Source organism: Mobula birostris, chromosome 16 (assembly GCF_030028105.1).
Source record: "Mobula birostris isolate sMobBir1 chromosome 16, sMobBir1.hap1, whole genome shotgun sequence".
NCBI lineage: Eukaryota > Metazoa > Chordata > Chondrichthyes > Myliobatiformes > Myliobatidae > Mobula > Mobula birostris.
The window spans coordinates 54064612-54076630 of NC_092385.1; the positions used below are offsets into that span (position 1 = coordinate 54064612).

Genomic DNA, 12019 nt, shown 5'->3' on the forward strand with positions numbered 1-12019 from the left:
AAGCATTTGGGGGAATAGGAGGCAGTGCCCAGTGAACTGGAGGAGATGGGCGGGAAAAGGAGAATAATGTAACAACATCTAAACACATCCACAACACGCTGGAGGAACTCAGCAGGTCTGGCAGCATCCGTGGAAACGATCAGTCGACGTTTCGGGCTGGAACCCTTCGTCAGGACTGTAGGGGGAAGGGGCAGAGGCCCTATAAAGAAGGTGGGGGGAGGGTGGGAAGGAGAAGGCTAGTAGGTTCCAGGTGAAAAACCAGTAAGGGGAAAGATAAAGGGGTGGGGGAGTGGAAGCAGGGAGGTGATAGGCAGGAAAGGTGATGAAGGAATAGGGGAAAACACAGTGGGTAGTAGAAGGAGGCGGAACCATGAGGGAGGGGGTAGGTAGCTGGGGGAGGAGGCAGAGTGAAATAGGGATAGGGGAACGGAGGGGGAGGGAATTACCGGATGTTGGAGAATTCTATGTCCATACCAAGGGGCTGGGAACTACCCAGACGGTATATGAGGTGTTGCTCCTCCAACCTGAGTTTAGCCTCATCATGGCCGTAGAGGAGGCCATGTATGGACATATCTGAATGGGAATGGGAAGCAGAGTTGAAGTGGGTGGCTACCTGGAGATCCTGTCTGTTGTGGCGGATGGAGTGGAGGTGCTCGACGAAGGCGTCCCCCAATCTGTGTCGGGTTTCACCGACGTAGAGGAGGCCACACCGGGAGCACCAGATGCAATAGATGACCCCAACAGACTCACAAGTGAAGTGTTGCCTCACCTGGGAGGACTGTTTGGGGCCTTGAATGGTGGCAAGAGAGGAGGTGTAGGGACAGGTGTAGCACTTGCGCTTACAGGGATAAGTGCCAGGCGGGAGATCTGTGGGGGGGGACGTGTGGACCAGGGAGTCGCGGAGGGACCAATCCCTGCGGAAGGCAGAGAGGGGTGGAGAGGGAAAGATGTGCTTGGTGGTGGGGTCCTGTTGAAGGTGGCGGAAGTTGCAGAGGACAATGTGCTGGATCTGGAGGCTGGTGGGGTGGTAGGTGAAGACAAGGGGAACTCTGTCCCTGTTGTGGTGGCGGGAGGATGGGGTGAGATCTGAAGTGCGGGAAATGGAGGAGATGCGGGTGAGGGCATCATTGATGACAGCAGAAGGGAAACCACAATCCTTAAAGAAAGATGACATTTGAGATGTCCTGGAATGGAAAGCCTCATCCTGGGAGCAGATGCGGCGGAAATGGAGGAACTGGGAATAGGGAATGGCATTTTTGCATGTGGCGGGGTGGGAAGAGGTATAGTTGAGGTAGCTATGAGAGTCAGTGGGCTTGTAGAAGATGTCAGTGGACAGTCTGTCTCCAGAGATGGAGACCGAGAGATCGAGAAAGGGGAGAAAAGTGTCCGAGATAGACCAAGTGAATTTGAGGGCTGGGTGGAAGTTAGAAGTAAAGTCAATGAAATTGACGAACTCAGCATGGGTGCAGGAAGCAGCAGCAATGTAGTCGTCAATGTACCGAAGGAAAAGTTGGGGAGCAGTACCAGAATAGGTTTGGAGCACAGACTGTTCCACATAACCAACAAAGAGGCAGGCATAGCTAGGGCCCATGCAAGTTCCCATAGCTACACCCTTAGTCTGAAGAAAGTGGGAAGAGCCAAAAGAGAAGTTATTGAGTGTGAGAACCAGTTCCGCCAACTGGAGGAGGGTAGTGGTGGTGGGGAACTGGTGAGGTCTATTATCCAGAAGGTAGTGGAGGGCTTTGAGGCCTTCTTGATGGGGAATGGAGGTGTATAGGGATTGGACATCCATAGTGAAAATGAAGCGGTCGGGGCCGGGGAACTGGAAGTTATTGAAGAGGTGGAGGGCATGGGATGTATCCTGGATGTAGGTGGGGAGGGACTGAACTATGGGTGACAAAATGGAGTCCAGGTGGGCAGATACAAGTTCGGTGGGACAGGAGCAGGCAGGAACTATGGGTCTACCAGGACAGTCAGGCTTGTGTATCTTGGGGAAGAGGTAAAACCGAGCGGTATGGGGTGTGGGAAAAATGGGATTAGCAGCTGAGGATGGAAGGTCTCCGGAATTGATAAGGGCGGTGATGGTACGGGAAACAATGCTTTGATGTTTTTTGGTGGGGTCCTGTTCCAGGGGTAAGTAAGAGGTGGTATCAGAGAGCTGCTGTTTGTCCTCAGTGGGGTAGAGGTCCGTCTGCCAGACTACTACGGCACCACCTTTGTCAGCGGGTTTGATGGTGAGGTGGGGATTAGTGCGGAACACATCCTCCAAGAAGACCTCAAGCTTGTCGCGGTTTGGAGGCTTGCGTGCCTCAAGGACCCAGAGAGATATGTTGGCTGGAGTCAGGGCTTTATGCTTTGACTCCTGGTAGGGTCATCCATGCCAAACAGGTCAAAAGGTAGAGGCCAGACCAAGAGTGGTCCACTGGTCTTCCAAGTTCGGGGGTTTAGCTCAGGGCTGACAACCTGACTGGTAAAACAAAATTGTTACAGAAACAACAATGAAGAATCCTCCTACATCTGAATGCGACGGTATTCCTGAGTCTCCACCCAGGACTTGCATGGCTGACAGTAGTGAAAACCAAGAAGAAGCTACTGACACAAATGAATAAAGCCCTGAACACTGCCAGAGATGGATGACCTTCATTGCTGCCCTAAATACAGGGTACAGAGAAGATTCACTAGAATGATTCCGGGAATGAGAGGGTTAACATAAGAGGAACGTTTGTCCACTCTTGGACTGTATTCCTTGGAGTTTAGAAGAATGAGGGGAGACCTTATAGAAACAGTTCGAATGTTAAAAGGCATGGACAGAGTGGATGTGGCAAAGTTGTTTCCCATGATGGGGGAGTCTAGTACGAGAGGGCATGACTTAAGGATTGAAGGGCGCCCTTTCAGAACAGAAATGCGATGAAATTTTTTTAGTCAGAGGGTGGTGAATCTATGGAATTTGTTGCCACGGGCAGCAGTGGAGGCAAAGTCATTGGGTGTATTTAAGGCAGAGATTGATAGGTATCTGAGTAGCTAGGGCATCAAAGGTTATGGTGAGAAGGCAGGGGAGTGGGACTAAATAGGAGAAAATGGATCAGCTCATGATAAAATGGCAGAGCAGACTCGATGGGCCGAATGGCCTACTTCTGCTCCTTTGTCTTATGGTCTAAATATCGGTGGTATAGGTAAGTAAGTGTAGTATTTGACCACATGGGTAGGAAGAGGGGAAGGAGAATACATGTTATATCCTTGAAGACGGATTGCACATTGGCTATCATGTCAGTCTTTGTTATGTTGAGTTTTTCGTAGATTCTGTTGTATTTCTTTATTTTCATCTGCAAGAGGATGAATTTCAAGGTGGTATATGATATATCTTGATAACGAATTTGACTTTTGAGGGAGATTCCAGGCATCAGGATGGAGAGAATGGAAGGAGCAGGAGCAGGAGTAGACTGGTGCAGACAACGTCAGATAAGCTGGAGAAGGAGCAGCTTTAGAGGCTCAGCAAGAGGTGGAAGGGGCTGGAGGCAAGGTTGAGTAAGCTAGAGATGTTAGAGGGTGCAGCCAATGTTCTAAGGAACTGCAGGATGAAGAGAGAAGAAAGATGCCGGTCCCAGCAGCTGGAATTAAAGAGTGCATACAGTGTGCAAGGAAGCAGAGGATGACTGACAGAGGACGTAAGCAGCATTGAGGAATAGGACAGGGAACAGGAAGATGATGCACATTCTGTAGCGTAAAGAGGTTGAGATGGTGGATACATCGTGCGTCTGAGCAGCAGGAAAAGGAGGAGGATGCAGGCAGTGTCCTGGGAGCCGGGGGTATGTGAGATCTACTATGTCCTTGCCAAGTAACATAGCTTGTCTGTTTCCCTTGATCAAAGCACTCAGAATGTTGGAGGAACTCAGTAGGTCAGGCAGCATCTATGAGAGGCATAAACAGTCAATGATTCAGGCCAAGGCCCCTCATCAGGACCTGTTGCAGAGTAGCGGCCTGAAACAGCAACGGTCTATTCGTCTCCATAGCTGCTGCCTAACCTGTTGAGTTCCTCCAGCATTTTGTGTATGTTGCTCTGAATTTCCATCATCTGCAGAATCACTTGTGTTTACTATTTCCACAGATGCCTACTAGCATCCTCCTCACGGCCCACTCTACCACTCAGCTTAGCATCAGCAATAACATTTAGATATATTACACTTGATATCCTGATCACTTTCATCGAATAGATTGTGAAGAGCTGGAGCCCCAGTATGAATGCCTGTAACACCCCAATGATTACAGCCTCCCAATCTAAAAATGATTGTTAGGATGAAAATAGCATGAACAGAGCATGTGAACCAGAGTCTGATGTAGGGACAGGCTGAAATAACTGATTCCAGAGGTGGTAGGTACATGCAGGAGGGTTTCAGGAGCAAATGGGCAGAGAAGGATACTGACAACACTACAGACCTATGTATAGTGTCAGTGTGAAGCAGAGGTCATGTCGTGAGTTCAACCTTGGATTAGATAGGATGTCCAGACTTTGAGTATTCTGATTAGACCCAAAACAGTAAGCTTGAGAGAGGATGGAAGTACTGTTGGGAAGCATTAGAAATTAGCTTAGGGTATCGATACAGTGAAGTTCTTAATTGTAAGTAGACATGCATGAAAAATGACTCAGACAACTCTTTGTCAATTCATTTTCAGGGATTTTTTGAACTGCTCAATGATCAAAAGTGGAAAACATTGGTGAGATCAAGTTGCAACCATATCAACAGTCGAAGTACAATTATATTTGCAAAAGTTCTGAATAAAATCTAGCAATTTAGCAGACAGGCCGCATTTGTTGATTGGAACCATAAGGAGAAACTAAATTTCCTTGTGTAAATTGACACGGATGTTGCTGAATACTTTCCCCAGGGCTTCATAGAAGGGGTCACAGAAGGTGTGAATGCACAGGGAGAAGACCCTGTTGATGCATTGGGTCTCAATCAGGTAGCTCTTGATGCAAGGCACAATGGCCCAGATGTGGCAGAAGGAGAGACAGGCAAAGTAGAAACCCCAGATCAGTGACAGGGGGACTCCAAAGATAGCAGAGATTATCCGGTAGCACCAGTACTTGGACACAGTGAAGACTGTGCTGCTGGTTTTCCACACACTGTCCAAGCTATATGTCCCCTCGGGCTCTGCGATCACATCTTCAAAGTCCACCTGTGGGAAAGAACCAAAATCATACTTCAAACCTCCATACCTGTCACACACAGAGCCTTCTTTCACCCTGCTTCAGTCCATAAGCTTATGAAGAGAATACACAGAATTGAGTTGGTTTTGAAAGCATTTCCATGATGGTTGGTGAAAGTTAAGCTATCAGACTTTATTTTGGGGAACTCATTTTTAGGAGTGGAATACTGGAGAATACCAGGTCCTAAATCCTCCTCCATCAAGTGGGGATGGGGAAAGATTTAGGACCTGGTAAGAGTCTATATCTACACGGCTGGTGGAGCAGTGACATCAGCGCCGGGCTCCGGAGCGAAGATTCCCGAGTTTAAATCCAGTCGGGCCGCTCCCGGGCACGCTTTCCATCCGTGCCAGGTTGCGTGTCGAGCTCGCAACGCGGCCTCGTAAAAAAAAACTGCGCTGTGAGAAGGACGTGGGGGACCACGCACAGAATCTTTCCTCCAAGACAACCACTTGGAAAAAAAAGTGGTCGCCGAGGCTCTGGCAGAGTATGGCACACACAAAAAAAAGTAAGAGTCTAATAATTACATAAGAAAACTAAGCAGGAACAGGCCACTCAGCCCCTTGTTCTGTTCTATCACTCCATATGATCATAGCTGATCATCACCAGTGTCACTTACCTGCACTAATCTTCATTTTCCTAATATCTAAAGATCTACCAAACTCATCCTAGAATATGCTCAATGACTAAATCTCAATGACTCAATTGAGTGGTGAATTAGAAAGATTCACCAGCCTCAGGGTGAGTGACTGTCTTCTCACCTCTCCCCCTAAATAGCTGAGCTCTTATTTTGAGTGTGTGGTGTATGCATACAGAAAAATAGTTTCCTTGGGTTGAGGGGTCTGTAACATAGTAATGAACTTAAGTCATTAAAGAGTGAAATTGGGAAAGATTTAACAGGGGGTGAAGAGACTACAATTCCCTCTCTCTCAGAAGTTGTAGGTATTGGGAACCGCTTGGAGACAAGGTTGATCAATCTTTAACTAGAGGATTAAGGAAACAAAACAGATGAATGATCTAATTAAACAATGTATTGGTCTCTACCTGTTCACACAATCCTAAACTGCTGGACCACACAACATTTCTAGACTGCTAATCAGAGAAAATACATTATCTTGCTTTTGTTTAAAATGAAACTGTGGTGCCAATATCAAATTTCCGAATTGGGGAGAATTGGAAGTTCCCAAAATACTGAGAGCACTTTGATATACATTGCAGCATAAATGTACCGTACCAGTCTCATTCATAATCTGATTAGCAGGTCAATTAAATTACATTGTGTAACTATAATTTTGACTAACAGTAGCAATGAACTGTGAAATTGTACAAGTTGATTCAACCCTGATCATCAGTCTAGTCAGATTCAACCCCAGTTTCTAAGTGTGAGAGCTCACTGTGGTAACTACCAGGGTGCTTAGAAAGTTTAAAGACTTATTCCTATTCAGTCCCATGACAAAGGTGTATATCCAATAATCTAGTATCCAATTGTTGGACAAATCTGGCTCACCCATTCATTTGGATTGTGATCCAGGGTTAAGAATGTTTTTGTATTTCCCTCTCCCTCCTAACCAGTTTTAATGTACCACTGTGGGGACAAATTTGTCCTCGGAGTGACATACAATAGTCCAGAAAATCTGTTTGTCCTACCCTACAAAGTCCTGAAGGTGCAGAATTATTGGAGTTTAACTGTATACGGAAAGGTTGACAGTAAGATCTCTGAAATTGAGTGAAATGTTGGACCTGGGCAGAAGGTAACTGCCAGTGAACCATGGTGATAAAGGGCTGGAGTCGCATATAGGGCAGACTAAACAGATGCTGACAACTTATTTTTCCTATGGTCACTCATACTCAAACTAATTAGTTATTTCTTGATATTTTTGAAACAGAATTCGGATTCCTAAGGTATCCAGGTGGGCCTCAAACTGACAAGTCTAACCTGCATTTACATAGCGCCTTTATCACAGCAAAATCCAATGAGCACCATCTGCAACAAGCAGGGTTTCCTGGTGGCCAACCAATGTAATTCCAATCCCCATTCTGAGTTGTTGGTCCATGGCTTTCTCAGCTGCCATGATGAGGCCACTCGCAGGTTGGAGGAGCAACACCTCATACTCGGTTTGGATAGCCTCCAAACTGACGGCACGAATACCAATTTCTCCAACTTCCAGTAATTTCTCCCCGTCCCCCATCTCTCTTTTACCAATCTTCATTCTGACTCCCTTCTTAGCCTTTCTTATCTCCTCACTTGCCTATCACCTCCCTCAGGCACCCATCCTCCTTCCCTTTCTCCCACGGTCCACTCACCACTCCTGTCAGATTCCTTTGTCCTCGGCCCTTTACCTTTCCCATCTATCACCTCCCAGCTTCTCAGCTCATCCCCCCCTCTCCCATCCACCTACCTGCCCCCTCACCTGGTGTCACCTACCACCTTCCAGTTTGTACTCCTTCCCTCCTCCCACCTTTTTATTCTAGCTTCTTCCCTCTTCCGGTCCTAATGAAGGACATAGGTTCGAAATATTGACTCTTTGTTCCTTTCCATGGATGCCGAGTTCCTCCAGTATTTGATGTGCGTTACTCAACAAGCTGCCTCATTGAACCATTTTCATAGAGATTTTCTCACCAGGCCGTGCAGAGAAATATGATGATGAATGCCGGAAGGCTTAGCAAGGGAAGGGAAGCAGCAAAGATGGAAAGAGAGATGTGGAGGCAGTGTTTTTATAGGAAGGCAATTAATTTCAGATCTTCAAGTTTTGCTTATGTGATGGCTATGAACAGAAAGCATGCACGAAAATCCAAGGGTGACTAAGAGGCCAGAACTGGAGGAGTGCAGACAACTTGGAGGCTGAAGGGCTGGAGATGACAGATAGAGGACTGAGGCACTAGATAGATTTGAAACAAGGATGAGAATTTTTAAACTAAGGTGTTACTAAACCTTTCAGCCTACTCTTAAGCCAGTTAGAAGAGTGGGCTGAAAGGTGGCAGATGGAGTTTAATGCTGATAAATGTGAGGTGCTACATTTTGGTAGGACTAATGAAAATAGGACATACATGGTAAATGGTAGGGCATTGAAGAATGCAGTAGAACAGAGGGATCTAGGAATAATGGAGCATAGTTCCCTGAAGGTGGAATCTCATGTGGATAGGATGGTGAAGAAAGCTTTTGGTATGCTGACCTTTATAAATCAGAGTATTGAGTATAGGAGTTGGGATGTAATGTTGAAATTGTACAATGCATTGGTAAGGCCAAACTTGGAGTATTGTGCACAGTTCTGGTCACTGAATTATAGGAAAGATGTCAACAAAATTGAAAGAGTACAGAGAAGATTTACTAGAATGTTACCTGGGTTTCATCTCCTAAGTTACAGAGAAAGGTTGAGCAAGTTGGGTCTTTATTCTTTGGAGCGTAGAAGGCTGAGGGGGGACTTGATAGAGGTATTTAAAATTATGGGGGGATAGATAGAGTTGACATGGATAGGCATTTTCCATTGAGAGTGGGGGAGATTCAAACAAGAGGACATGAGTTGAGAGTTAAAGGGCAAAAGTTTAGGGGTAACATGAGGGGGAACTTCTTTACTCAGAGAGTGGTAGCTGTGTGAAATGAGCTTCCAGCAGAAGTTGTTGAGGCAGGTTTGATGTTGTCGTTTAAAGTTAAATTGGATAGCTATATGGACGGGAAAGGAATGGAGGGTTATGGGCTGAGTGCAGGTCGGTGGGACTAGGTCAGAGTAAGGGTTCGGCACGGACCAGAAGGGCCAAGATGGTCTGTTTCCATGCTGTAGTTGTTATATTGTTATATGGTTATAAACAAGGAGCCAATGCAGCAAGTACCGAGTGTTAAGTGAAAGGTGTGGTGCCAGTTAGGCAAGGGCATTGAGTCTAATAAACATAATGGAGGATGGTGACATTGGAATAGTCAAGTCTAGAGTAAGAATTGTGTGGTAGAGTTTCAGTGGCAGACAAGCTGAGGCTGGGTGCAGATGAGGTGGAATGAGCGCAGATGAGCCAGATCCAACCTTGAGTAATACATACAAAATGCTGGAGGAACAGGTCAGACAACATCTATGGAGAGGAATAAACAGCCCATGTATCAGGCCAAGGCCCTGATAAAGGATCTCAACCCAAAACATTGACCGATGGACTGGTTATTTCTTCAGCGGTTTGATCAGGGCACGACTGCGCAAGTGCGTGGACGTCATCCAGTGAGAACAGCGAGAAGAGTTTAAAAATGAGAAGAGTTTAAAGGGAGACAGTTATTTCTTCAGCAGTTTGATCGGGGCACAACTGCGCAAGTGTGTGGACATCAGCCAGTGAGAACAGCGAGAAGAGTTTAAAAAGAGACACCTTATAGAGCAGGCGTCAGTGGAGCAGATGACAGAGTAGAGGGAGACAAAGTAGAAAGGCTTTGGCTCAACAGGGCTTTGGCGATAACAGGTCGAAGCGAGGTAGGTTACCTGTGTAGAATAGGGACAGGAAGAATGTGTGTGAGGCCGGTGCTCTGGGCTTGGCGTCAGATGTGGGAGGTCCTGGAGACTCCCAGCCTCCTGGATGGCCACATCTGCATAGGTGTGTCAAGCTGCAGCTCCGTAGGGACCCTGTTAGGGAACCAGAGATGCAGCTCGGTGACCTTTGTCTGGTCAGGGAGAGTGAGGATGTGATAGAGAGGAGCTACACAGGGGCCTGGGGAGACAGACAACTGGGTAACAGTCAGGAGAGGGAAGGACAGGAGTCGGAGGCTAGAGAGCCTGGCCCTGTGGCTCAGAAGGGTAGGGAAAGGAAGAGGCTGGCAGCAGTGATAGGGGACTCTATAGTTAGGGGGTCAGACAGGCGATTCTGCGGACGCAGGAAAGAAGCACAGATGGTAGTTTGCCTCCCAGGTGTCAGGTTCCAGGATGTTTCTGATTGCGTCCACGATATCCTGAAGTGGGAAGGAGAACAGCCAGAGGTCGTGGTACATATTGATACCAATGACATAGGCAGGGAAAAGAAGGAGATCCTGAAAGCAGACAACAGGGAGTTAGGAAGGATGCTGAGAAGCAGGACCACAAAGGCAGTAATCTCGGGATTGCTGCCTGTGCCACGTGACAGTGAGTATAGGAATAGAGTGAGGGATTGGAGCCGGGGCAGGGATTCAGATTTCTGGATCATTGGGAACTCTTTTGGGGCAGGAGTGACCTGTACAAAAAGGACAGGTTGCACTTGAATCCCAGGGGACCAATATCTTGGCAGGGAGGTTTGCTAAGGCTATTGGGGAGAGTTTAAACTAGGAGTGCTGGAGGGTGGGAACCAAACTGAAGAGACGGAGGAAGAGGCGGTTGGTTCACAAACAGAGAAAGCTTGGAGATAGTGTGAGAGGGAGGATAGGCAGGTGATAGAAAAGGGACGTGCTCAGACCAATGGTTTGAGATGTGTCAATTTTAATGCAAGGAGTATTATGAACAAAGCAGATAAGCTTAGAGCATGGATTAGTACTTGGAGCTATGATGTTGTGGCCATTACAGAGACTCGGATAGCTCACGGGCAGGAATGGTTACTTCGAGTGCCAGGCTTTAGATGTTTCAGAAAGGACAGGGAGGGAGGCAAAAGAGTTGGGGGTGTGGCACTGTTGATCAGAGATAGTGTCACGGCAGCAGAAAAGGAGGAAGTCATGGAGGGATTGTCTACGGAGCCTCTGTGGGTGGAAGTTAGGAGCAGAAAGGGGTCAATAACTCTACTGGGTGTTTTTTGTAGACCACTCAATAGTAACAAGGACGTCTAGGAGCAGACAGGGAGACAGATTCTTGAAAGGTGTAATAATAATAGGGTTGTTGTGGTGGGAGATTTTAATTTCTCAAATATCGATTGGCATGTCCCTAGAGCGAGGGGTTTAGATGGTGTGGAGTTTGTTAGGTGTGTTCAAGAAGGTTTCTTGACACAAAATGTAGATGACCCAGCAAGAGGAGAGGCTGTAATTGATCTGGTACAGTATTGGGAAATGAACCTGGTCAGGTGTCAGATCTCTCAGTGGGAGAGCATTTTGGAGATAGTGATCAAAATTCTATCTCCTTTACCATAGCATTGGAGAGGGATAGGAACAGACAAGTTAGGAAAGTGTTTAAATGGAGTAAGGGGAAATATAAGGCTATCAGGCAAGAACTTGGAAGCATAAATTGGGAACAGATGTTCTCAGGGAAATGTACGGAAGAAATGTGGAAATGTTCCGGGGATATTTGCGTGGAGTTCTGCATAGGTACGTTCTAATGAAACGGAAAGGATGGTAAGGTACAGGAACCATGGTGTACAAAGGCTGTTGTAAATCTAGTCAAGAAGAAAAGAAGAGCTTACGAAAGGTTCAAAAAACAAGGTAATGATAGAGATCTAGAAGATTATAAGGCTAGCAGAAAGGAGCTTAAGAAAGAAATTAGGAGAGCCAGAAGGGGCCATGAGAAGGCCTTGGCAGACGGAATTAAGGAAAACCGAAGGCATTCTACAACTATGTGAAGAACAAGAGGATAAGATGTGAGAGAATAGGACCAATCAAATGTGACAGTGGAAAAGTGTGTATGGAACCGGAGGAGATAGCAGAGGTACTTAAAGAGTGCTTTGCTTCAGTATTCATTATGGCAAAGGATCTTGGTGATTGTAGGGATGACTTCCAGTGGACTGAAAAGCTTCAGCATGTAGATATTAAGAAAGAGGATGTGCTGGAGCCTTTGGAAAGCATCAAGTTGGGTAAGTCACTGGCATCAGATGAGACGTACCCCAGGCTACTAAGAGAGGTGAGGGAGGAGATTGCTGAGCCACTGGCGATGATCTTTGCATCATCAATGGGGACGGGAG

The 12019-nt window shown here is 46.7% G+C and overlaps 1 protein-coding gene across 1 annotated transcript in view; it reads right to left on the reverse strand.

Moving 5' to 3' along the window:
- Nucleotides 1-4660: 4660 nt before the first annotated feature.
- cav3 (caveolin 3) overlaps nucleotides 4661-12019 on the reverse strand; it is a 30555-nt gene continuing 23196 nt past the window's right edge. Inside the window, exon 2 of the mRNA XM_072280131.1 lies at nucleotides 4661-5175. Coding sequence (XP_072136232.1) covers nucleotides 4834-5175 — 342 coding nt within the window. The 3' untranslated portion in view covers nucleotides 4661-4833. The remainder of the gene's footprint in view (nucleotides 5176-12019) is intronic.